Below are 27,481 nucleotides of genomic sequence, written 5' to 3' on the forward strand. Positions count from 1 at the left end.
TCAATCAATCAATCAATCAATCAATCAATCAATCAATCAATCAATCAATCAATCAATCAATCAATCAATCAATCAATCAATCAACCAATCATCAATCAATCAATCAATCAATTTGTTTTATTTTTCCAGAAAAGCTTCTGTTCCCCTCTGTCATGTACTCTGTACTCTGAGGAATAATACATAAACCAATCTGGGCCGCTTCTGGCATAATTCGAAATGGTGCGTCTGCGAAGTGCGCGCGCTGACCTCCGTCACAAGGCGTCACTCCATGGCGAGCGTGCCAGGAGAATTTCCGTGTCTCGTCTCGAGGGAATCTGCGAGAAGAGATGAACTTGGCAGTGCGGCCCGGGCAGAGAAGGTCGCATGGTACGCGCAAAGCCGTTCAAAGTTTAAGGGGTTCTTTTTATGTACGTTTATGTTTTTTTATGTCTTTTTATGTACGTTGCCGAGCGCTCTCCGCAGGAGTTCCCCATGTACGAATCACGCCAGAATTAGATCACATTGATTGAATTATTGAGCAATGGGTAATTGTGTATTCGTAACTTAAAAAAACTGTTATGACCGTTATTAATAACCAAACATCCCTAATTACTTTGGACATGTATCTGTAACAGTTAAAGTTAACTATTATAATTTAGTTATCAAGCCAGATACCTAGCCGACATTATTCTCCTGTTGATTGATGTCCGCCAACTCTGGTATTAAAATGTTTTCGTTTTATAAAAAAAAAATTACTTTTCAAACTTTGTGGCAGGCTACCCAAACGCATCTGGAATAACCTCCGCGGAATACGTACAGTCATGCACAAAACATTGCGAGATAGCGGAGCATCGTTTTATATCTACTTTGCCATCACTCATTATCCTAGCGTCGAGGCTGCGCTGTGCACCCTATATTCTCCTGTATGACCACCTGAGCGCTTGTTTCGTGTGAGGTGAGGCTGTTTCCCTACTTCGGGTCCAGTGTCGCTTTGGCTGCTTAAGGTAGCTGGCAGCATTGTGGCCATCTAGATTGAAGCGCGGCTTATCTATTACGCTGACGGCACATGTTCACGATGCATGTAGTCTTGTATCGTATCTTTAAGAAAATAAATTTTGCTGTCTCGCTTTTTAATCTGACAAAGAGTTGTACCTTCGTGCCTGAGGGGAAGGAATGCGTAGTTCTTGCAGACTGCTCGCAACAAGCGAATGACTTTCATGAAGCAGTTGTTTGTTTCTCTCAGGTGGTAGCGTTGCCACGCAACTTAATTATATAATGTACCGTGTAAAAACATTACAACTGAAACATGGGCAATGAGTTTATTGCTGCTGAACAAATAATGCAGGATAAAATTGAACTAGTGTGCCTCTCAAAGGACACTGTCTAGTATTAGGAAAACTCGCCGTTGCTTGCTATCGCTTGTCAAAAGGCGAGCACACGAAGACACAACTAATCACCGAAATACGCAAGATGAAAAGTGAATCTGCAACATTTAATTTAGAGATGCGATAAAAAACGACATGCCCCGTGAATGTGTGCCGTCATTGCAGTAGATTGGCCGCGCATCGAATAATAGCGCCGCATAGCTGCCGGCGAGCACGAGCAGCGAAAAGCGACAACTAGCCCCGGAACAAGCCTCGCTTCACACGAAACAAGCGCTCAGACTGTAGCTCAGGCGAATATAGAACGTGCATGCGCCCAATCATTACCCAGGATAGCCTTGAAGCTATAATATCGTCGCCAGTGACGCCAAGGCATTTTTTGAACGGTGTTCCGACATCTCGCACAATTTTGTCCATGGCTGTACGTTGTATGCTCTGTCCAACCCTCAGCAGTCATGCAGAAATTGCAGAACCAAGGTTAAATTCCCACAAAGTTGGATTTTATTTGGGAAAGAGTTTCTGAATGAATGCTGTATAGCTTTGGAACAATAATCATTATATCCGCGTCCCGCCATGGTGTCTCAGTGAATAGGACACTCAATCGCTGAGCGCAATAACACGAGATCGAATCCCGGCTTGGCGGTCCCTTTTGATGGAGGCGAAAAGCATGGCCTCGTGTACTGTGCAAAGCCAGTGCAGGGTGAATAACCCCTAGATGGTCGAAATTTCCCGAGCCCTCCTCTATACGAAACCTGATCAATGTATACCCACAGATTTCTTCTCGGCTGGTTTCTAAATTTCACTAATAACTATTAAAAATACGTCCCATTGCTTTTTCTCTGGAAGTCTGGTCTATCTGTTGTAGACAGAGAAGAAACTTGAAAAAGAAACTTGCTAAATGCATTGGAAGCCTAGGCTATTCTTATGAAGATGTGCGTAACAATATCATGTAATATCACACAATTGGTTTGCAATTTAAAGTTATCCCAGAATGCTAAAATAGAGGAAAGACATGTGTAACACTACTGGAAAATTGTTATATAGACTCCGTGCGCATCTAGGTAACCCAGGAGTGATGTGTGCGTCCTACATTGGCGGCGCCGTGCGTATAGAGCGGGTGAACGGCGGAATTTCGGAGCACGCGGCCGGGCATCGTGCAGTTCGTCATGGAGTTTCATTCGGGTGCCTATGAGCCTTAAATAGACCAACTCTGTCTACTCGTTTGTTTTCTGCACACCAACGCTTATCGGATTTCGCCGGGACCAAAGAAATTGAAGGCAGGAACGGTCGATCGTAGTCATAAGTAAGGTATTGTTATATTCTTCCAGCGTAAATGTTTTCATCGCAAATGCCTTACTTGCTGTTCTAAAACAATCTCAAAAGGATGCATCCTTTCTATATGTTCTATTTAGAACGAAACAATTCAGTGTAATACCCTTTCTGTCTCCTTTGCTTTCAGTCGTTTGCCATCGGCCTGTGACAGATGGCGCCTTATAGTTCAGTCACGAGTTTTCTTACGTCGTGGACGGGGCCGGATTCTAGAAGCTCAACATATTTAGCCAATTTTTCGCCTTTAAATTAACTTGTTTGACCACTCACCATATGAAACTCCGCGGAGTTACATGGGGCTCGCATGCACTGGTTGCACGGTATCGTCTGCAACGTTGTAATCTGCAACGGCGCGCCATTAATTTTCGTTCGCTTTTTATGTCATTTGAGGGCCGTTTTTTATGTAGAGCATTTTAGGCTGCCTAGTTTCAACGACAGCACTATTCAGCCAGTGTAGCGCACGTGACAGAATGATGGACTGTAGGAGAACCTTGTGCGATTCAGGGAAATACAAGATTATAGTGTGCCTGTTAAAGGCATTTCCGACTTCTTAACCCTCACTTATCGTGTCGTTTTAGTAAGGCAGCTTAGAAATAGTATTCCACACACTGTTACAGTTTTCCTCAAAGTACTGTGAACGAGCGGTCGCCTATTTAATACGTGATGAACAGAGAAAAATTGCACAGAAAATTGTTTCCACGCGTTTTTATGGGTCGCGCTCCCGTCTGGCGCTGAAGGCCGGGGTTCACTCCCACACGCACGTATCGCAGTGCTTTAGAAATGCATCGCCTTTGAAATGACATTTCATACTTTCGAAATATGTCCAGAATGTATCGGCTTTTCTTCACGAAGAGGCGACACTGTGGGACCACTGCAAAATCATAAAAATGCATTTACATATGTTGTTTACATGCATTCCAACGGGGTGGCATCGCACCTTGGAGGCAGAGGTGGCCACTGGTGGCGCTTCACGGTGTGGCGATGGTGGCGGCGCCTGGCGGGTGCATGGAGACTATAGAAGTTGCACAGTGGCAGTAGTTGTGGCTGTAGGAAGAAGGAAACGAAAATGCACGGGCCTGCTACTGGCTCTCTAGCTGAGCCACTTCCGCTGCCTCGTGTGGACAGAAGAGAAAATAGAGAAGAAAGAAAAGGAACAGGGAGAGAAAGACGCGCGCCGCAACAGCTGTCGTCCACCACCTAAGCGATGACAGGTGCAGTGACGGCCTACAACAGATAAAAATTCGGGGGCAGGCTAGCCCCCGCCGCAAGCGGTGGTGACCTACCTGTCCCAGCACCACCAGGGCCAGGATCAGCCACCCTTCACCACCTCCCCATTCCCAGTGGCAGTAGTCGTGCACTAGGAAAGCGATAAAAATTGAGGGGAGAGAGGGGGAGAGAGGTGTCACTTGAGCTCCACGTTCAAAGGTACGCCACGATAGTGTTAATTAAAAGTAGCCGTCTGCGGCTTTCTCTGCAGAACCTCGTTCGCCTACGTGCAGCTTGCTTCTCACTTAATCACTAGTTAATTAATTGTGTCTCTATTACATCACACATAGTCATTAGTATGCAGTGTTAAACTACCATTATACCTCAAAAAAAAAAACAGCCGACGGAAATGAAAAGCCCTGCTTTAACAAAGTCGATGGTGCGAAAGTACCTGCGCTACCTGACTCGGGCGCCAAGAGTCCCCGGAGGTTTATATTCTTATCGCATCCTTCCATCTAATACAAGCAGTCCGAGTTGGCTCTGTACTGCCCTGACGTCACACAACCAGCCGACAAACGAACGTATGCCCGACAATTCCACCTTCCAAATACCATCTCCCGGAGCCATGCGGTGAACATATGCGCTTACAACGCCAGCTCCGGAATTTACGAAGAACGGGGCCTTTAACCAGCGTTAAAAACGGGTCAGGGAATAAACCATAATTAGGGATATCAGTCGGAATAGAAATGAAATGCGTGTGGGCAGAGCATGCATGTAACGGCAGTGAATGTTATTATTTAAATGGTTCCTTAAAGCTGCGGCCCCGCCGTAGTGATGCATTGGTTAGGGCGCTCGACTACCGTGCCCAAGCATGTGGGATCGAATTCCGGCCGCAGCGGCTGCTTTTTGATGGAGGAAAAAAGCAAGGTGCCCGTGTACTGTGCGGTATCAGTGCATGTTGAAGAGCCCCAGGTGGTCGAAATTTCCGGAGTCCTCCACTACGGCGCCTTTCATAGCCCGAGTCGCTTTGGGATGTTAAACGCCACAAACCAAAGCAAACCTTAAAGCTGCGATGTGGATTCCAGAAGAAAGTAACCGTAGTGTAGTGAAGGCAGAAATTTATGCGGTTGGGTGAGGTTAGCAAGGCTCCAGGGATATATAAAATGGCTGCTGCAGAAAGATAACCGGGGTGATTATATAGAATGCAGCTTGTTCGCTTGAAAAGTGAACGTCGGTGGATTGTGTGGAGAAAAATGCGCAAGTGATTTCATATCAAAATGGATACACACCCTTTGTTTAATTCGGTTTGGCTTGAATTGGGGGTTTAACGTCCCTAAGTGGTTCAGGTTATGAGAGACGCTTCTTTGTGCTGTACCAGGGTGGTGTCATGCGCAGTTTCGCTTTCCATGTATGGCGCACCCATATGCTAGTCCATTTGGAGGATAATTTGGGACAGAGGTTCAGATGGACGACATATCATATGCACCGCCAACTGTATGCCGTTAAGTGTAAGTGTGGGCGTACACTGAGAAATAGAATGGATATTACGCCTTCTTTGTCCCCAAAGACCGAGCCAACTGAAAAAAGAAACCGCGGAATGAAAAGGTAGCGTTAAAGGCGCTATCGCTTCTACATTAGGGCGAAGGTTACGCCTCATTCTAATTTTTGCTTAATTTATAACGTGTCCATGACAGCCCCTTTAACCGAGCCTTGAGGGAAGGTTTGAAAGAGGGGATGAAAAAAAGAAGAGAGAAAGAGGGGTGTGACGGAGGACTATGGATATGTTACGACCATCAGACTGCAAAAATACGTAAATGTGAAGCGAAGGCAGTACAGTTCACTGCTTCATTTAAGAGTAGGAGTAGCGAACAAGGAAGCAAACATGAGTTCAAAAAGTACAGAAAACAATCTTAAAATGGAGAAAAGAATAACGAAAAATTGCTTGAAGATTAAACAAATCAATACAAAGCCAGCTACAACTAAACTGGAAAAATCATCTTGCAAAATTGTCATGCTGGCAAGAAACTTGAGAATGTGTGAGACGATAATAAGAGTAATATTTTTTAACTCGCACGATCACTGTGCAGTAAGGTTAGGAAATCTGGATATGTTGCTTCTGTGACATTAACGGTAGTAAGTTTAACTCGGTAACTGCAGCCTGACAAGAAAAATACACAATGTCAGCGTATGCCTTGGAGCAGCAGTTATGTCTGACCTGGTCTAGCTGCACGTGCAGAGCAGGTGTCGTGTTTGTCCCTGAGGCATTGGGGCGACGTAAGAAAAAAAAAAATCGGTACTCTGGCTGCCGGACAGCGTGCCGCGTTTACCTCAGTGCGGCTATCACGGCGTCTGGCCATGGTCTGGCAGAGCGACAGACAGGCAGACCCTTTGAAAGCGTCGCGGGGAATGGCCGCGGTAAAAATAGTGCGTTCGGCCGCAGCACTCCGACAACAGCACTCCGGAGTGGACGCAATCAGGGCACATGAAGCCGAGGGGCCAAAAGGCACGACGCGTGCGCTGAGCTACGTCTCGTTCTAGCGAGGACAAAAGCAACTAGACAGCGTATCAGGTTTGCTCGTATTTCTTACGAGCGCGGCAGTGTGTGCTAGTGAACAAGATGGTTGGCAGTTAAACAGCTCCTAGCAGCTGCCATGGGGTTACTTTTCTCTCGAGGGAGGTGAATGCTCGACTAGGACCTGACATCTAAGACAAAAGAAAGCGCGAGACAGAGCGTAATTATTTTCCTTGTCTTGTTGTTTGAAGTTTTAGCGCACATTTTTCATTATGTCTTCCTGCTTCCTTTTACACTAAAGATGTTTTATGTTGCTTGAAATTGTTTTCTTTAATTTTCGCTCTTTTCATGTAGCGAATAAGCCTCAAAGAAAATGATAATTTCTGAAAGAAGCCAGTGAACATGCGTGTACAATCAAGTAAGACACGCAGGGCTCCAGGTCATAGAAAAAAAGGAAAAAGACCGCATGGGACGCAACATGTGGAGTTCAGCTTTCCTACTTTTCACGTGGGATGTGAGAGACATTGTACAGGAGATGTTATTTTTTTTTTTTTTTTCACTTTTCGCCCCCATAGAAGTGTGGTCAGCCCGGTGAAGAATGGATATCACGATCAAGGTCTCAGCAGCCAAGCTCTATAGAGAGGCTAAAATGACCCGTGGAAAGGCGGATAACGTATTTTGCTAAAGCGTCATACACTGCAGCAAAACACTTGCGGCACAAGTTGGTGTGTAGCTGCTAAGAGACAAAATACTGCAAAGACGGCACATAGGCAGAGCAAGAATTGCGGGACATATCTTTGTTGCGCTTCTTCTCCTACCAACCGTACAGCCGTACACTCAACAAACTTTACGCACTGCTCGCAGCTGCTGCCCTCTGCTAGCGGCAGCTAAAGTTTCCGCTTCTCCACAGCGCCCGTATGAAGCACTGCTTCCACCACTCTCGTAGAGCGCATCAAGGCACCCTACAATCAAATAGAGCCACCACATTCTTGCACGTTGCCATCAAGCATGTCAAGGACCGACTGTCCCTTCACACTCAGCCGAGCTTGCGTGCGAAATAGCCGGAAGCAAATTTCAGGGTTGTGGCGAGACCGCCGTCTCGTAGAAATTAATTTTGGCGTGAAAAAAGGTGACACCACAGGCAACGTTTTTAGATAGAGACAGCTTGAAAACTGCGCGGTGCGAAGTGGGTCAAAACGATCACCGATCCGGTGTGAGTTGATCGCAAAGAGACCGCAGCGCCCCTCTCCCCCGCTGCGGTAGATACGTGAGGCCATTGAGCTAACACAAAGGCGGAAATTTTAAAATACTACTAATCCTCGGATATTCAGGCGAATCTCTCTCATGAACAATGGCCTCAGGGAACACTGCCTAATAAGACTGGTTCGGACCTTCACAATCAGCAGGATAGCGTATGCCACCCCCTTTCTCAAATCCCCCCAACTCGTCGATAAAGAAACTTCTAGATATGGAAATGCATAATACCCGGAAAGAGATTGCTAAAGTGGACCGGGAGGCCAAAATCCTGGCGGCTCAACTCCACTGTAGTGGGCCGAAAAATGCTACAAGAACTACAGCTTCAGTTAAGTGAGCCACCCTATGTCGCTGAACTCCTGCAGCTTAAGACGCGGAAACTATTCAAAATTGCACCGATCCCTAAGAATATGCACCCGATTCATGACAAGGAACGAAGACAGAATAGAGCAAAATTTGTTCACTGCTGATGTCACTACCTAGAATTTTCCTCGTGTACTTCTTCCTCTTCACAAAAGCAAATTAATAAACGACCCTCCCGAGGAATCAGCCTATTGCGATGCTGCCTGCGGGCTGAAAGGGGCCGCGGTCATAGAAGTGGCAGAGTGGAACCCTTCCCAGAAAGTAATCAGATCCATTAATACGCGTAACGCATTTAATAGCTGAAGAGGCTGCGATAGCGCTAGCATGTAGAGGCACTACAGCCAAAACTATCCTCTCGGATAATAAAGCGGCTGTTAGGAACTTCGGCAATGGCCTAATTTCCAAGAAGACGGCCAGTCTACTGAGAAAGCACCCGCTAAACCGGGAGGTTTCATTCATCTGGGTTCCAGCTCACGAGGTTCTACCAGGCAATGAGGCTTCCCATCACCTCGCTCGAGATGTATACACCCGAGCGGCCATAGAGACCCCACTACTCGGAGACAAAGACCATATCATCACCTACAAGGAGCTTTCTGAGACTCCCAGACTAAGCAGAAGGATCTATCCACCACTAGATAGGTCCCTAACACTCTTAGAATGCAGGGCCTGGCGAAAAATTCAGGCCAATCGTTTATTTACTCATGCTACTCTGCATAATGAGTTGACAGGTGACCCAGAGGCTTGCGATCTCTGCAACGTACTTCTGAGTCAAAATCACCTAATCTGGCAATGCCCCGATTCTCAGGGAGTTAAAGAAACTGATCCCCTTGATCAAATTAACTAGGAGTCGTACATCCGCAGCCCAAATGTGGGTGAAAAAAAGATCGTCCTACGCATGGCGGAGGAGGCTTACTCCAAGACCTTCTCTGCGGCCACGGCGCAGGAGAGTCGGCAAGGAAGAGATCCTCCTCCTGGCTGAGCCCCTGCCTCGACGTCCATGTTGGTGTAAATAAAGACTGCACTATCTCTCTCTATCTCAGCAATGCAACAAAAAATAAAGTTGCGTTTGCGTTTTTTAAACACATCTTTGCACGAATGAGACACCACCGCGTTTGCAGACGTTATCTCAAGCAGGCAGACAGCAGACGACACGCTTGAGCCGCGTCTGCAATCTCCTTGCTTCAGACGTCTCAGCAGTAGACGTGGTGGCTTTCATATGCGCACAAAAGTGTGGTAAAAACGCAAACGTAATTTTTTCTGTTGTATTCCGCATAAAAGAAGGTTAGTAGTACTTTAAGATTTCCGCCTTGGTATTAGCTCTAGCTCAATGCCTTCACCCATCAACCGCAGCTGGGGAGAGGAGCGCTGTGGCCGCTTTTCGATCAACTCACGCCAGAGCGGCGATTGTTTGGGCACACTTCGCAGCGCAGCGCGCCAGCACAGTTTTCCAACTGTCTATATCTAAGAACGTTGAGCACAGGCGAACGGGAAAACACCACAGGAAAGAGTACACTAAGACGACACAGCCTCGTGTCGCGTTCTCTTTCCTGTGGCGTTTTCCCATTGGGCTGTAGTCTCACCTTTTACATGAACCAACTAGGTCAGGGACATATCATATCGACGTGAATATCGCATCAGCTCCAACTATTAGACAAAGTTCAAGAAGTGAGCAGTGAAAAAGAATTCCCCCGTCCCCTTTCCTCTAGGGTAAAAAAGGTCAAAGGGCCCTTTTTCAAGAGTGGCCCCTAAACATTCCCCTGCGTAAGAGGTCACGCGAAGTCCCCAGCAGTCGTATATTTTTTGATTTTTTGCCTTTCTGAAGTCTACGAAAAGAAGACACGTACTGGCGGTTCAGATACCAAACTAACAACTGAAGAAAATTAAGGCCGCTTAGTAATACTACAGATTTGACTTGGAGAATGGATGGCCCAGCACGCATAGAGCGAAATTTGCAAGGAGTGCGGATTACCACCACTAGTTAATATTATCGACGTTACGAAGTATTGATGTAAAAAAAAACAAACAAAAACAAAATGAAAATCGGAGTGCTTTGCACGATAAAGGCCAACTGTACGCGCATTGGCTCACCAGGGCTAAATCATAACAGTGGCGTCGCTTCTTTCGCGTCATCTGAAGGCCTTCTATGACATATATATGACAGGAAGCTGAGACTGTGACCGTGGCTGAAGACAGACAAGCTTGATTTTGCGTTGCCTAATGGCGAATGCAATGTGATCGAAGTGTAGAATTATGAGGTGTCACAGTATGCGAGTACACCTCACTCTTTAGGATTAGGTGGAAGTGGCTGCAAGCGTAACAAGATAGATAGAGTTGTAAACAGTGAGCAGGGAAATTTTTTATTACGGACTGTGCGGTTTGCTCGCCGCGGTGGCTCATTGGGTAGGGCGCTCGAATGCTGTGCCCAAGGATGCGGAATCGAATTCCATCCGCGGCGGCCGCTTTTCGATGGAGGCGAAAAGCAAGGAGCCTGTGTTCTCTGCGATGTTAGAACACCTTAAAGAACCCCGGGTGGTCGAAATTTCCGGCGTTCTCCATTCACTGCGCTGTTCCTCAATGCGTGAGTCGCTTTGGGTCGCTAAACCCCGTAAGCCAAACCAAACCAAACTATAACAGACACTGTAAGGTTTAACGTCCTGGAATGACAGGAGTTATGAGGGACGGCGAAGTGGAGAGCACCGCATTAATTTAGACCTCGTGGATTTCATAGCCGTGCGCCGCCATCGTACATCACACGTTTCTTTGTTTCGTATTTTACCTGCATCTAAATACGGTCACCTCAGCCGTGGTCGAGCCAGCTATTTTTGGCAAATGTAGAAGGCATGATTTACCATCTGCTGACGAAACAGCATAACATACGCACTTTAGAATCCCGAAGGAAGGCTAGTCGTCTCACATGCTCAATCACAGAAATAAAAAAACAATAAAATGAAGTTGTCTGAATGCATCAAAGCTCGTTGAATGAGTAGGACCAGCCAGCCACACGTAGGAACACCCACCTGCACCAATTTTCGCCTGTACAAATCACATTTAAAATTGACCTCGTCCCCAGAACTGCATCCGAATTGAATGCCTTACCTTCTTATATTGGAAGAAGAAGCGAGCACTTGCGCGGGCAGGTGCGCTCGCATTAGGTCCGCCATCAGTCATGTCCTGTTTCCTTTCTTCATCGGCTTGCCGCCCCGTAACAATATTGCCACAGAATTGGAACGTCTCCTCCTCATTTCATAGGCTTCGGCTTCTGGTGTTTTTTTTTTTTTTTTTTTTTTTTCATAACGCCTGTTTTTATTCGTGTAATTCTGATTCTTTTTATTTGTTTTTCTCTGCTAATATTACCTAATATTTGCTAATATTAGTTTGTGACTTCTTGTATTGTAAAATGTTTGACTGGGCCCCTCCTGCTAGGACCCACACTGTAAAAACAAAAACACCTCTTTAGGTGTTTTCGCATGTCTATAACTAACACCCATGCACCCTTGATAAAAAGTGGCTTCAGTGTGCCAGTGCACCCTCAAAGATGGTGATTCGGTTGGTCATAACACCCTTCTATGGGGCCAATGCACTGGGGTGTTTCATCACCTTTACACCCTATTGTAGGGTGGGAACAGTGGCATTGCACCCTTACACCCCTTGAAAAAAATCAGTGCTGATAACCTGCATATATTGCATTCCCTAATTAGGAATTACCTTTGCCACTACACGCTCTTTAATGCTTTTCCTATGTGCACATTTGCAATCAAGCTTAATGGTACACCTGGTAACCACCTGTAATGCCAAATGAGCATGTAAAGAGATGCTGCATGTCATTATTTTGACATCTCGAATGTCCCATGCCAGTATGATTGTTTTCTCAAATTCACAGAGCATGTTACGAAAAAATGTCACAGCTTGAAACACAGAAAGAAACTGGAAGCATTTTATTCGGCATAGAAGGGTCAGGGTTCGGACTAGTGGGTGCTCGGGTGCTAGTGGGGGGAGGGGGTCAGGAGGGGTACTTGTGTTCTGTTCCTTCATTGATTCGCGCTATGGAACCTCATTTATTTAATAATACGGCCGCTCTCAACCGAGAGCCTAGCAGACGGGCAAAAACATACATGTTATGTACGTAAATACCTAAAAAAATGAAAGAAGCAAAACAGTTCCAACAAATGTACACAGCAAAGTATACAATTTTTTTGAAAAACATATCCGAACAATGCACACAACAGCATGGTGACATTTCTTAAAAAACGGCAACAAAATTTTCGTCGTATGCAACAATAATCGGAGTACACAATAATAATCCTACATTTTGTCAGTGTCAACACGTGCACTTGCATAAAATTCAGCCTTGTGCGATGAAATAAAGCGTCGTGCAGCGCATCTTGACTTCAACACACATACGCCCAAAAAGAGGTGCCCTATAAAGCAGCAAAAAATATCGGACGCCTTGTCATATCACAGATTGAACAGCCAAAATCGGCCCATTTTTGGAACAATACCCTACGTAGAGTTGATGACTCGAAGAAGCTTCCGCTGCTGAATGAAGAAGAAATGCTCTTCAACTTCTTGGATGCTGCTCCCAGTATATCCGACGCACGGCGTGGCAGGCTTTTCTTCCTGTTCCTTGATAAAAATGTGAAAGAAGTGCATAAGAGAGCAGCTGTATAAATGTCCATTGCGCCTGAGCAAATTCAACAAATTTTCTACTCTATATTTAGAATACACCAATGCCCCTTTAGTGTACAGCAGTGTGCTGGAAAAGGGCCCCATCAGAAACCACTGGTGGTTATCTAACAATTAACAAATAAACTGTTATGGTTGATTCAGGAGGCACAAAGCTGGCAGTGTTTGATCAAGTCATAAATGAGAGCATGTAAGGTCAACCCATTTTTATTAATGCAGCATACTGTTGCATGGTATTTTCAGATTATGCAAGCTATTTTGTTGAATAAAAATGGCTTCACTCATCAAAAGCGCCTGGGTTAGAGAACTTCCATGCTTCCCCACAAACTTTTCATTTCCCATGAACTAGAATGTTTAAATATGATAGTTAAAAATGTTAATAACCAATAGCTTCTTAAAGTATGCAGAAGGAAAACATACCAGCTGGATTTCTATCACTCCTAACAGCATTCGAATGATTTCAACCGGAAAAAATTGTTTCGAAAATGGTAACAAATTAAAAAAAAAAAACTGGTACTGCAGGCCAAAAGACAAAAATACTGCCTTGTATTTTACATAATGGTTTAACAGCATTTGTAAATTGAACTGCCCTATTACAGAAACCACCACCTTCCAGTGCGAAACCAATTCTTTTTCACACATTTCTGTTGGGTACGCTGGTGGTCTGCGAGATTCAGCGAAGCTGTGACGCGAAGACACTGGTTGCACTTGTGTGATGGGAAAAAATACTGACATTTACTTTACAATGATGCCGGTGCATTGCTGGTATCCCACAATGCACTGAAACAAGTGCTGAATGGATGCTGGGGCTGCACTGGTCCCAGTATCATTTTTGAAATAGGCAGAGAAATGGGGCAATTGAATAACAGTGCCCCAGTAAGCACAGTTTTCTTGGAACTCAATGTGCACTTGAATATAAAATTAAGGCAATTTCTTTTTCCTAGCATTAATGGGAGAGCATCTTTCTTAAGCAACCATGATTGGTGCAGTTCTGATCCTCACTTTACCCACTGCTGAATATCTTCCAACTGAAAATAAAATTAGTTATAGGCTACCTTCAAAATTTGTAATGAATTGTTGACAGCACTGGAACACGGTGTTTACTACTAAAATATTAACAGCTGGCTCGATTGAAGGCTTCACACAAGGCCTACAGCATACCCTGCACTGGCCAAGTAGATACTGCAGAACCAAACAAAAAAAAACGTGGAAGGAGCATACTTAGTGATGGAGCACTACAAAAAAGAAACAAAGTTCATGTAATACATAACACATAATGCATTTCTGAACTTTTGCACTTCTTGTGCTAAGTATGAACCAGCCAAACCCTAGGTCATCGCAATGCTTACTGAAGTGTTTACATTTAGGGTTTAGTAACAAGGAAAAAGTGTTCTCGCTGCTCTATGTGGCAGTTCTGAAACTTCATCACACATTATTCATTGAAAGTGTACACTGGAGCTTTGAGTTGAGCGACAATTACATGTGCAACAGCAGAGCATTACCAAACAACCAAACAACAGAAGCTCTAAAAAATGTCAACACTGAAGCATGGCATGTTAAAACATTTTCCACGCATAGCACATTGTATGCATAGACATCCAGAACATCAGTGGTGAACCTCAAGAGGCGGCAGAAAGCTCAAGTGTTCAAGAAGTTGTAATCATTACAGCGGCAGGCAGTCTGAGCACTTTGAAATACTAAAGGTTTGAATACTGAAAATATGTTGACTAACTTGAAATGCAAAAATAACAATTTAGATTTATTGAGAATGTTTACTATAAATGAGAATGTCTATGACAGTGCCACATGGTTAATGCATGAAATATTAGCATCTGCAGTTGAAGGCATTCTATTCATACAGCATGAACCTTGAAACACAGCAGTATTTTCTCCCAACCAATGTGATAAACCTAATCTCAGAAGAATTAAAATTATTACATCATTTCAAACTTGGCTAGCAAATTACAGCATTTTTTTAAAACCACTATTAAACTGCATTACCCACCTTCAGAAGCCTGTAGGATAAGACAAATATTTCTTTTGAAGCAGACTCAGATTTATATATCCAGACATTAAGAACATGTTAGGTACTAGCATGCATGAGCAGGTTTAGAGACCCCTTTCCATCAAATGTTAAACCCCACCAAGCTGCCTGGAAGAGCCATCTGATAAAGCACTGCTGGTCCACTGCAGCAGAGTGCTTAGTCAAATGGCACACTGCACCAAACTTGACATTACCAGTGCTTCATCAGGTGATTCTTGTATGCAATACGACGTGGTAAGCATGTGATGGCAGGAGTCTCTTAAAAGTGCTTTTGATTGTACTTACAGTGCAAATAATCCTTTCACAGGAAAGAATTCACAGTCGTGATGAAAACTTGTGTAGTATTTCTCTTTGAATTATGAATCACTAATACATATTACAAGTTAAACTGTAAGCCATTTTAGAAACAAAGAAAATTCGCTAATAATGTCGGTTTGAATAATAATTTGAATAATGAATATTCAAATGACAAAAAGAAAACTTACAAATGATGCAAACAACATCCAGAGCTCCCGGCTGGTTCCCAATGTCTGCCAAGACTTGCAGAATGAATACTGTCTGTACATCTACAATAGAAATAAGCAACACAACAATGGTGTACCTCCTTGCAGGTAAAAAGAGACAGCCGAGTTTTGAGGCGATCATTTATTGTCTAATTTAGGAAGGCAAATAAAATTGAAAACATGTAGAGGCACGCAAACTGAAAGCCAAACATCTTACACCAAAAATTAGCAAAGCTTGTGAAGATTTGAATCAGGTATCACCTAATTCTCTGCTACTAGTTGAACAGATTCGAAAAGGCTACACCATTACAATGGAGAAGAACAATAGGTAATTTAAATTTAGCTAATGCGAAAATTGTTACATATGAAGAAATGCACAGGCTAGTTATGGTTTTATTATTCTTTCTGATGCTCAGCCATGTTTTTAGTATATCTGTAAGGCAATGCAAAATGGCAAAAATGTAGGCATTTAGCGAAAAACTGCCAATTAGATAGCACATGCAGCAAACAGAAGGAAACAGCTTAATACTTACGCTTCTTTCTCCTTTCACGTATTCCCTCAGAACATACTTCGAGCACCCGGGCAATGTCCTTTTTTCTTGCACAAATGGTGTCCTTCAAAACCAAGACAAGTTTCTTGTTAAGGCCAATTTCAACTGCCTCTTTGCCGTCCTTCTTGATTAGCATGTTGAAGTCATGTAAGAACTGCAAGTTTGTGTGAATGGTAGTCATAAAGAATTCATTTTACTCAATGTTTTAAGTAACTGAATATTAAAAATCATTGTGCAAAAGCTGAGGCAATTGATGCCTTTGTACACATCTGAAAAAAAAAAAAAAGAAACTGGCATTAGCAAACAGCAAAAACAAATATTTACTAAGGTTAGAAAACTGCAAAAACCATCAGTATTTTTCCACTCATCACCAGACTGCAAGCAATATTAAGGGAGGTCTAATATAAAAAATAACAAAGCAAAAATTATGATCCTCCTCCCTTTAACTTGGCACACAGCTGAATGGCAATAAAATATGTAATATATCTCTAAACTAAGGGTCCACGCTCAGCTTTAAAAAGTAGGCTTCAATTCTTAGAGACAATCTACAGACATGCATCGTTAGCATATGAAAGTCAAATTGTTTTCTGGGCCCTTTAAATCAGTAAACTGCTTTCAACACATACATCACAATTTTTTAATAACAGTAAGTGACAAATTTGCCTGCAATATGCGCACTGTGATGAGCAAAGCAGGTAAACATATGCGACTAAGGCTATGATAACCGCTTCATATGTACATTTAAGCAAAAAAAAAAAAAGTAAACATCTGGTCAGAATCAAACTCTGTAATAGCAACATCTGGTACAATATTTGGCCACAGAATTCAAGCTGTCGACTTCTACTTGTATGCTGAGGCATCAGTATCGAATATCCATTTATTCTAGTCTAAAGACACTACAAAAATCAAGTAATGCGGTCAGACAGTTATGTTGAAATGTGATCACTAAAATAATGAAAACTGGATTGTTTGAACCACATCAGCTGACCTAGCACGTGTACAAATGCCTTAATTGAAGTCTTGCTGAAAATAAAATACGTACCTAAATGATTCTTCGAGAGCAAAAGTAAACGCCATAACAAAAGCAGCATAATAAAAATGCAACTTCACACTCCATGCAACCGCAAAATATGGTCCCCGTAAAATGAAATGCTGCCATTGTGATTAAAAAAGGCAAATCCAGACGCGGGGAAGTTAACATAGGCTGATGATAGCGGCATATAGTTTACGCAGTTTGGAATAAACTATTATGCAACCAGGCCGGCCGACCAGCGCACTTCGATGCCGAGAGCACGAGCGCAGAGGCACGGCCGCTCGATGGAAGCGCACTGCTTCCATCGAGCGGCCGTGGCAGAGGCGTGCCGCGCTGAACGGCCGCCGAGAACGAACATAGCCTCCTTGAACAAAAAGTGTAAGCAGAAGGGCTGCGGGAGGACGCTCCCCGAGCAGCAGGACGGCGCGCGCCTATGCTCCGAGTAAATAAAAAAAAAAGGGGGGGGGGGGGGGGGGGGGGCGGGTTCGCAGCGCTCCGAGTGAAAGAAGGTGACGAAGCATGAAGGAGGTTTCAGGAGGGCGAGCGCGAAGTGTAAGAGATAAGGGAGGAGGGGGAGGGGGGAGTCGAGAGTGCTAGGAGAATTAAGGTAGTACGCCAACATACCTTGCCGCACGAACGGAAACGGTAGAACAAAACCGAGTCGTTGCGAACTGAGCGCAAGTATCAAACTGTCAAGAAACGAAAATCGTTTCGTGAACCTCCTGCGCGTACAAATTGCAAGGAAACGTAGCACATACATTATTTCTGTTCAAGAAAGTTGAGACTGATGTTCTTGCGCGAAATCTGAGTAACTCGCCGCGACATCTACCACATGTGCGATGTCATTTTGGCAGCCGGGTGAAAACAAGCCCGTGTCCCACGTTTTTATTTCAGCACATTCTGGAGCGTTCCCGCACAAAAAGACACAGAATGCCGCAATCCGGTAGGACACTGTTCCCACAAAGCGCAATATGCGTGAGAATAGGCTTACCTTTACAGACGATTGCGTCAGCCGCAAAGTACGCTGTCTGCCTTCGTATCACCGGCACCGAACCAACCAGTGCAATTTCAGCGCGAAAGCAATGTAGTCGGCGCATATACCTCTTAGTCACGCAGAAAAAAAATCGTCCATGCCTTGTTCTTTCGAACATCTCAAACATAAAGCGGTGCAGCAGTCCTTCGGCCTGAGCAAAGCAAAAAGAAGCCCGGACACTTGCCGACACGATAAATGCCCGTTTGCGTTAAACACCACATGTAGAAGGCACTTCACAAGCGTACACACTTCTGTAACACATATGCATGGGAAATGCAACACATTTCACGAGGGTACACAATCGAAGAAGCACATTCAGCATTCTGCGAAACGTGGTCGAAACGCACCCCACAATGCTAACGGCCATATTGTGAAATTTGAAAAAAGTGTTCGTAGCTACCGGCGGCCTCCTGGCGGTGAAATTTTGTTTGTTTCTGTTTCATTTTTAGAAAGCACTCGTGTGTAATTTTAATTTTCGCGTTACTTTCGGTGCTTTATTTTGGTGTTGGGTTATATTAGCAGCGCCGCTTGTGTATAAAAGGCTACGAAGTTACGCAGCCATATACCCCCAGCATGTTAGGTGATATTGCTTGCCCGTAACACCCTAAGGCATTTTCTCCAACCAAAGCACCCCTTTGGCATGCAAGAGGTGATTTCCAATGGCACGAACACCCTAGACTCAGGGTGTAAGGGTGTTTTGAATCAGACAAATGCCCAAAAAGGTGTTTTTGTTTTTACAGTCTGCAGGATTTGAAATAAATAAATAAATAAACCTTGTGCTCGTGCGTCGGACGCCATATCTATTTAGCCACCGCTGTAGCTGAACAAAGTTCAGTTGCCAACACGAGAAATGCTTTTTGCGACAGCAGTAAGCTTATAATAATATGAGAGATGACATAGGGCATGATAATGCTTCGTCTGACGTTGATGAACGCTCTTTTATGGCTGGGGCCATTCAGGCTATGCGGAGAGGCTTTCTAGAGAGGGTGCGTCATAAGGTCCCAAGCCACAGTGTCGGCTTTTCAGCGATATGTCATATTGTCACGGTGTGAAGTCTCTGATAAAGAATGGAGCGTGTCAATATCACTAAAGGCTCCTATGAAGATACTATGGTTTTGAAAGGCGCGAGTAATAGTTGTGCTACCCATTAAAGAGAGATTGAGGTTCGGGGATGTCGTAAATGTCCCACACACGGCTGCGGCTTGGGGACTTTTGAAACGGCGTTACATAAATCACTTATGAATACACTAAGGGAGACGTGCAGTGGTTAAGGTTTACATCGCTAGAGAACAATGTGAAGAACGGCGTACAATGTTCAATATGAAGTAACAAGTGACGGTAGTTTACAGTATTCTTAGCGCTGTAATGTTGACACCAGTTGCGTGAGAGCACCATGCCTTATGATTAAAATCGGTCCTTTGGCATCAAGGGCACCACGAAAGAGTTAGTGAGAAGTTAAAAAACTATGCAGTGCGGAAACAAACGCGCCAGATAAACAGACGTTAGAAGCACTGCAGAATATCTCGATAAGGGTGGTAAACTAATTTTCGGAACTCCGAGGAAAACGCTTTACGTTTGTCTTGGTGCTTGAAGCAAGAAAAAAAAAAAATGTCAGAGGCTTCATCTATAGTAGCAGATGTTTGCGTTGACGGTGAGAGTCTCGCGGGAATGGGAAATCCAGTTTCAACGCCACGTGAAGCACGCTAGCAACATGATGCTTTAATGATTAGACAGCCAGAAAGTAATAACTGTCACAAGAATCAATAAATATATCGCCTATATGGTTTAACATCCCACAGCGACATCGGCAGTGAGGTACGACGTAGCGGAGGACTCCCGAATAATTATGACCGCCTGAGGTCCTACAACGTGCACTGACCTTGCACAGTACAGGAGCGCCTGGTGCTTCGCTAGAGGCGAAACGCTGCCGTTGAAGCTGGGATCGAACCTGTGACCTCGTCATCGGCAGCTGAGCACCCTGACTACTGCGCTGTCTGGCGGGTGTGATAATTATAAGCAGGGGTACATCGGAGGCGCAATGAAGGAAAATGGGAACGATGGCCAGTCGCTCAAAGAAAACGTAATGTTTCAGAAATACGACGTGGTAAAATTTAACTGCCAATATTTTTCCAGTTGCGCAGTGCTTTTTTTGTAATTGTCCAGTTTTTATGCAGTAATTTTGTAGCCTGTTATACTTTTCTATGGTCACTGGGATGGAGAACGAAAGAGCTTCTATTGTTTGACAGAAATGTCACCTCCCCCACACCCTCGGCCCTATGCCGTAGAGACAGGAGGCACCGCTTTAGATGCTGGCCAGAAGATCTTGGGTCCCGGCGGCCTCTTCAGCTAGTCGGACGAGGCGACCCTGGAGCTCATGGTTTTAGCTACGCAGCAGGGTCCCCCAAAATTCTTAGCAATCAATATTTAGCGCCATACCAGGAGAATTTAGGCATTCACAGATTATAGGGTCAAGGAACCCTCTCAACCCGCAGTGTTTACACTCATCTGATCTTACATCCGGGAATATACATGGCTCGCCAGGACCGGGTGTGGGCACGTGAATATTATGTTTAGAGTCGTCTCCACACTACTAGCTGTCTCCGTATTGCTTAACGACGGGTCTGGGGGAGGGGGGGGGGGGGGTACCAGCATACATACCAATCTGTAATGTTGAATGGTTTCCTCGTATTTAATCATGCGTTCACCGCTCCCTTTCCCCAAAGGGTTCATCACAAGACGGATAGTAAAACCTCGAGCTAGCTCGTGTGCCGCTTCTTTGCCGGGGGCAGCGTGTGCCGGTGTCCAGATAAACGTAATTTTTCTCGCAATTTGTCGCTGGCCTTGAGAAAAATGTGACGTAACTACAGAAATACCTGTAGTTGCGGCAGGCTCATTGCCAAAAGGCGCACCGAAATTTTGTTGTGAGAACCAAAATTATTCTTTTTTTTTTTTTTTTTTTCTGGAATTTACACAGAATTTCTGAGCGTTACCTTCTGCATGGTAAATGAAGTTTGCGTCCATGTGAGTTTCAAGTCGCAATTTTAGAAACGTACGTGTGTCATTTCTCTCCATTTCTGACATGTACGGAAAATGGAATATGCTTCCGCTGCACCTCGCACGACCAAATCCGTAGTAAAGAGTCCCAGTATGCAGGACTCTAACGGCACGCAAAGAATACGAACAGCACCCAATGACAGGAACTCGTGCTGCACTGCAACATGGCAACACCTTTTGTAGCGAGAGCTACATTACGCCCTGCTGACGGCGCAGCCACCCGAGCCGTCAGGGCGGCTGCGCCGTGACGAAACGTTTAGCAGGAGCTGTCAACTCGTGCCTCTTTCCAATGGGAGGATCATATCAGAACCAGCCTGCCAGGGCCGTTGAATTGACGCTACCCCTAGGCCACGCCGACACATTTACACGGCTTGGTTCAAGTGGTGCTTTATAGATGTGGCTTGGCAGCCTACGCTACCGCGTCATACCCTTAAAGGCGGAGTTTAAGTGTCCCCCATAATTATTTTCGTTGTCTAGTGCAATATATTGCTGTTAATTTTGTCTTCACTCTGGTTATACGGAAGAAGCCGGCAAAATACAAGTGCTGGAAGGAAACGGCCGTGTAGAGGAGACGGAAGTTATTACAGCTATTATAGGCACGGTAATTTTGCATTGAAACCTACTGCAGGTAATAAAGCTTTATTATATGGAACGAAATAAATTACGTTCATTTACTAACGTGACTGAAGTAATGGGTGTGTCAATACATACCGACAGAACATTATTTTCAGCGGGCATTTACGAACCTGAATCCGCCTTATTGCTGTCACCGATGAACATTTGCTGAAATTGCGGAATCGCTTCAGCTTATCCATTTCATTCTACGCCCGCCCATTTCGTCTCACGCGTTAATTGCCTTTCTTCAGCTGTTCGCGCAGTTTGTTTCCAGACAGTCGACAAGAAGCTTGTCGACAAGAAGTCGGCTTATTGTCGTGGCCGAGCTTTCGTTCTGAAGCCCGTCATTACTTGCTCCATCCGGACTCGGTGTGCACACAAACCGGCGCCGAACACAGACCGAGGGAAACAAGCGCCCAGGAAAACGAAGCGGCAGAGACACGGTGTTCGCGTGTGACAGCTGTCGCGAGGTGCCCTGGCTGTCCAAGTGAGGGCCTTGTTGGCTGAGCTGCACAAAATGAGTAAGAAATTCCGGGAACAAAAAGCCAGGAGGCTGGCAAATCTGAAACAGGGAAAAAGACAGGAGTGGAATTCGAGAGAGAGAGAGAGCAGTGCCAATTTGGAGTGAGGTGGAGTGTAACCGAAAAGTTTTCCGCAAATATTTACCCGTCAGAGGAAAAAAAAACAACAACCAAAACAACGCGGCGATTGTTATAAGTCGTTAAACCGTTGGTAGCTGGGACAGGTGGAGTTTCGTTCGGGCACCTACAATTTAGAAAGCTGTCGATAGAGCTAAATGTTTTTATTTTTAAGATATGTAGGGTTCTGCAGGAAACTGAAAGCTGCGGTGGTCCATAGTTGCTGTTGGCATGCAACTACTTTGCGCCAGATTGGCTGCTTTATGATGAAAATTTCACTTTGGCTGCCTTAAATCTTCCACGTTAAATCGACCGTTTCCTCAGGCGCATTTACTAGCCACGTTTTAGTGATTTCAGATAAAGTAGCAAGAAAATAAATACAACTTATTAGTTTCAAACCTTGTTGTAGTAGACGATGTACCAAGAGAGTAGTGCGTTCACCCAAGGAGCCTGCATACGCGCGCGGTACCACTTCTAACGCTCGTTTGTAGACGCTTCGTGCTCGCGGTTGAAGCGGTTCGGAGCACTAACTCTATGAGGAGCACACATGTTAATTCCAGTGACACCGCCAAGTACACGGCTGTGAAAGGTGGCGGTAGTACCCTAAACAATTAGGACGACGCTTAAGATTTGCCCGAAGAATGCGCGCGGTACTGCCTTTTGAACCACCTTTTACATTCCATGTATTTGCAGATATATTTATTATTTAAATTAGCCATTTTTTTGTATACTATCAGCACACATCCCTAAACTGATTAGTATATCATACGCCCTGCACGCCTCTAGCGCACATGGTACCACCCTGCCGCGAATGCAAGGCGCTCGGCTGTTGTTCCTAAGGATGCGGGATCGATTCCTGCCGCGGCGGCAGCTTTTCAATGGAGGTGAAGGGCAAGTCGTCCGTAGTGCGATATCAATGCACGTTAAACAACAACAGTTGGTCGAAATTTCCGGAGCGCACTACGGGGTCTCTCATAACCTGAGTCGCTATGGGACGTTAAATCCCATGAAACTTGGTACTGGCGATTATTTGTGACCTCTGCCAGGGACAGTAAACTCTCACTAGTTTCAATCATTTACTTTAGTAAACGAGCCAACTGAAGGAAACTGACATTTATAAATAAATCCCTCCCTGCGCACGTAGGCGGCGTAATAAGATGTGGCGATGCCCGTGTTTTCTGAGGCGCCGGAATCGGGAAGTAGGTAGGACCTTTTATCGCCGGTGCAGGTTCGAATCGCACACGATGAGGAAGTTTTTTTTACAACACTTCAATAGGCTTTCCTCTGGCCGATATGAAATGAATCGGCCCTGTGGTAAGAGCACTATGCGTCACCTATGTAAGACATCACTTTTGCATATGTGTTTTTGATGCACCCGTGACTTGCACACAAAGAAAAAGGGCCAAACTTTGGTGCGCTTTATGCCGCTCCTTGCGTTGGTTCAAAACGCTATTTAATGTTCAATAATAAAAGCCGTATATCGGAAACCCTGCTGTGGACGTTTCCTTAGAAGCTAGTTCTAGAGCAGATGGTGTGTATACTTATAGACAACCTGGTTTTACGAGCTATTTGTAATGAAGAAAATCATAGAGATGATTTGGTACTTTCTACCATGTGGTTATTGCAAAACGTTGCACTTTTGATTAACCCTTGTCTGTCATATCTTGCCTTTCAGTCTTCGTCGGGAGCGTTCATTCTTACAGTAGTAAGTATTCTGCCACAGTTATCGTTTTTTTTTTTATTTTCTATTTAAACTTGAGGAAAACTTTCCTCAGATTACGAGGTCACCGCATATGGACCGAGCCTTCTGTGTTTAGTTCCTGGCCATGATCGCAGCATCTCACTGTGCGTAAAACAAATACAAGCGCTCATAGGTTTACCGCGTGCTGAAAGCCAAGTGCAGTCGACATTATTAAGAAAAATATTTTTAAAAAATAACAAAGACCTCTTCCACAAAGCCAGTTTCGAAAGGAAGACAGCGCCATTAAATTTAATTTTTCGAGTTTTTCGAGGCGCTGTTGCCAAAACAGGCGGATCTTCGTCCACCGTATTACCGCGAGGCGATCAACAGTGTTTATTGAAGCGAAAGTTTCGCTATCCTACCTCGGGCCAGGTCAGCGACAGCTCACGTTTGATATTGAAAGAGCCAAATGACAAATTATGGCTATAAGCAAATATCATGCACCAATCATATTGTCATGTAGTGGTGACAAGGCCGTTGACACCAAAAGAAGACACAGGCTTGATGGTACTGAAACGAACTCTTTATTGGGCTGACTTGCGCCCGCCAAAGAAATAAGCAACTCGGCGGCGGCGGCGGTAGCAACAAACGTGCTCGTCGATCGTCGAACAAAGACTGCTCGTCAGACTCGTCAACGCTCAATTTAAAGGTTGCTCAGAACAATCTAGATAACTTCGCAAACTGCTACCAGCACAAGCTGGAACATAGTAGAAAGACACACGAGTGGCCGGAATCTTCGAGACAGACCTCGGTGCGTCTTGCGCTACAACGGAACTGATAAAGGTGCGACTCGCGACATCGAGCATTAACAAACAAAGAATACAGAACTGATACGCGATCCAGAATCAGAGTGATAAGGCCGTATGTCGGCGGCTGCTAAAAAACAACAAATACTGTTTTGAAGGTTTCGCGGCAATATGATATCGTACCACCTTTGATTAGAAGTGTGGCTACAAGCAATGACCAAACTTACACAGAAGAAAGAAAAACTGTTTCCGCCGGGGAACGAACCAGCCAAGCTAGGAAACCACTACTGCACTTTTTTATAGCAATCTAAACATATAACAGTTACTGAAGAACCCTCAGCCGTATTTCACTGAGGTGACCTGATAAAAATTCTTTCATTCAATTTAATTCTCAATGTAGGGTATGCTGCTGGGCTAGTTGGTGGTGGTTGTCAAGCATTATGGTGTCGCAGCGCTGGCAGAAGGGACGAAAAGGACTGGGGACAGACACAACTGCGCTGAACGTTTAACTTTATTTTGGGCGCTTTTGATCCGCGCATTTAAAATTGACAGAAGAACCTGGACAAGCAGGCGCACTCACAAGACAGATATAGCAATCTCAGTAGCAGCATCGCAATCTCTCGCAATCCCGGTAGCCGTATCGCAATCTCAGTACGAGAAGGCCGCCCCACAAAAACGAACGCGGAGCAACAAACACTGAAAAGGCTATAAAAACAAGGCATAGAAGCGAGTAAAAACAAAATGCAGCATGATAAATGAAAAATTGCCATGAAGAGCTAACAATAAACAAGGCCGAAGCCGTACCACGGCGTTTGCCGCGGGAGGCGGCGAGAGCGTGCGGTATTTACCGGTCGCTTCGCCGTTGGGAACCAGAAGATGGGCGGTCGTGCACAACGGGTCCTCCCGTGTGCGCAGCGTACTCCGTGCCCGCTATCCCCCGGCATTTGCCGGGAGAGGCAGCGGGAGACGACAGCTCTCGTTGCCGGCTGGATCCAGAAGCTCTCGCTCGTCTTCTCGCGGGAACCCGCGTAGACGTCTTGGTGGCGCACCCATCGCTGGTCTCCTTCCCCCAAGGGGAGGTATTTACCTCCTCTCCCAGCCGGCGCTGCCATGAAGCTCGTTGGGGTGGTGGTGGTCGGTCTAGGCGAAGGGGGAGGAAACTGGTTTTCCACACCCTTCACCTGCTACACTAGCCAGTCGGTGGGTTCTTCCCATGACAAGTACCCACAAGTTCCGAACACCACCACCCTCATCAGGACTTCCTCCCCTACCCGTGTTCTTCGCGTAGCAGCCACCTTAAGGACTCTTCATCAGCTCGCCTTCAAGTTTGAGAGAAAAGTCTCTCTCTCTCTCTCTCTCTCTCTTCATTTTACTACGTGTGATGACAGGGAATAACAGTTAATTCAGTGGCAGTTTAAACTGAATTTAAGATGAGTGGTTTATTTGATTGAAACTAAACAACTATTTTCTACTATTATATAATTAAGCTAACTGCACATTCCCGGGTAAAATGCAATGCTATATGACTACAGTTAGCATTGGACCGGTTTTGCTGCAAAAAAGAAGTTTTTTTAAAGCCTATGTGAACTTGAACTGGGACGTCGCCATGACGAGAGGCCATGCAAGTGGTCAACAGGATTGTCTCTTGTTTGACAGATCATGGTTACGGGTCTTTGTGAACGCTTTCCTGGTGCTTTAAGGTAGCTGCTAGAGCTCAATCCGTTCGCTAATATTGCGAAGCTTGGGGAGAGGTGGTGAGGACGAAGGCTATCCGGCTCTATGTCTCTCCCGTAAAAAGGTGGTACTCACGCTCCCATGCAGAGCCATATCGATGTATCACGTAGCCATTCCAAATAATTTGCTATCGTACTAATATTTAGTCATTTATGGTGGAAAATACTTTCCCCTCATGGTTGCTTCAAGCTATTCAGCATTTTTCAGTGAGTGGACTTTGTGGATGCAGTGCAACAATGAACGCGGCCGCCGCCGAATACTTTGATGAAACCTGAGATGATTCTAATATGTCGAAATTCTGCTTGAATGATGTTGCCTCAGCGCTAGTCGGGCGGAAATTCCAGATGATGTATCAGTTCTAGTTTCATTGCTATTAAAAATTCGGATATAGTTACTTGAAGAAGTCTCATTTCACGAGGCTCTTCAGCCGTTTTATCGCGGTAAAATTCTCTCCCAGGAAACATTCAGTGCAGTTGGAGTAGACGAGAAATAATATGGTCAGTATGAAGTTGTCAGAAAAACCTCATAATCATTTTTAGAGATTAAAAAGTAGGAAATGTAGGCGGAGTTGGAATAAACTTGCGACATGAATGCTTTTGTTGGCGTAATGCGTACCAGATTTCCTACGAGGCAACTTTCCCGCTGTATAGGTCAATTCTTGCATATAGTTTAGCGGATGAAATATAATTTTGCGCTATTGCAGCCGTTGAATGCGTATCTGTCTGAGAAGCGAATGAAAACGATCTTTAGGCTTTGCCGGTTACCAGTTTGATTTTACGCGAAATAGTTCGGAGGTTAAAACATCTCGATTGGTCCGCGTGCAGTGGAGAACCCGTGCAAGAACCACAACGACGCCAAGTGCAACGCGGCCTGCAAGCAGTTCAAGAACCTGCCGCACGGCTACTGCAAGGGCGACCACTGCGAGTGCACCACGCAGGCTCGGGCCGTGGTCGAAAGTGAGTGTGAATTTCCTGTAATTTAGTTTCAGGAAAGGAAATGCACAGTGTCTGCCGGACTTTTTGAACCCAAAGCCTTTATAGACTCATCTGTGTTAGCAGGATGTGTGCGTTCACGAGATGTG

At 44.9% G+C, this 27,481-nt stretch overlaps 1 protein-coding gene across 2 annotated transcripts in view; it reads left to right on the forward strand.

Moving 5' to 3' along the window:
* Positions 1 to 27,481, forward strand: part of LOC146175055 (uncharacterized) — a 153,029-nt gene that overhangs the window by 12,731 nt on the left and 112,817 nt on the right. For both annotated transcript variants that reach the window (XM_084583476.1, XM_084583477.1), the window contains exons 2-3: positions 23,855 to 23,884; positions 27,225 to 27,356. In XM_084583476.1, the coding sequence (XP_084439602.1) occupies positions 23,855 to 23,884; positions 27,225 to 27,356 (162 nt within the window). The remainder of the gene's footprint in view (positions 1 to 23,854; positions 23,885 to 27,224; positions 27,357 to 27,481) is intronic.

The sequence above is a fragment of the Amblyomma maculatum genome, chromosome 11 (genome assembly GCF_055883805.1).
Source record: "Amblyomma maculatum isolate TAMU_Amacu chromosome 11, ASM5588380v1, whole genome shotgun sequence".
Taxonomy (NCBI): domain Eukaryota; kingdom Metazoa; phylum Arthropoda; class Arachnida; order Ixodida; family Ixodidae; genus Amblyomma; species Amblyomma maculatum.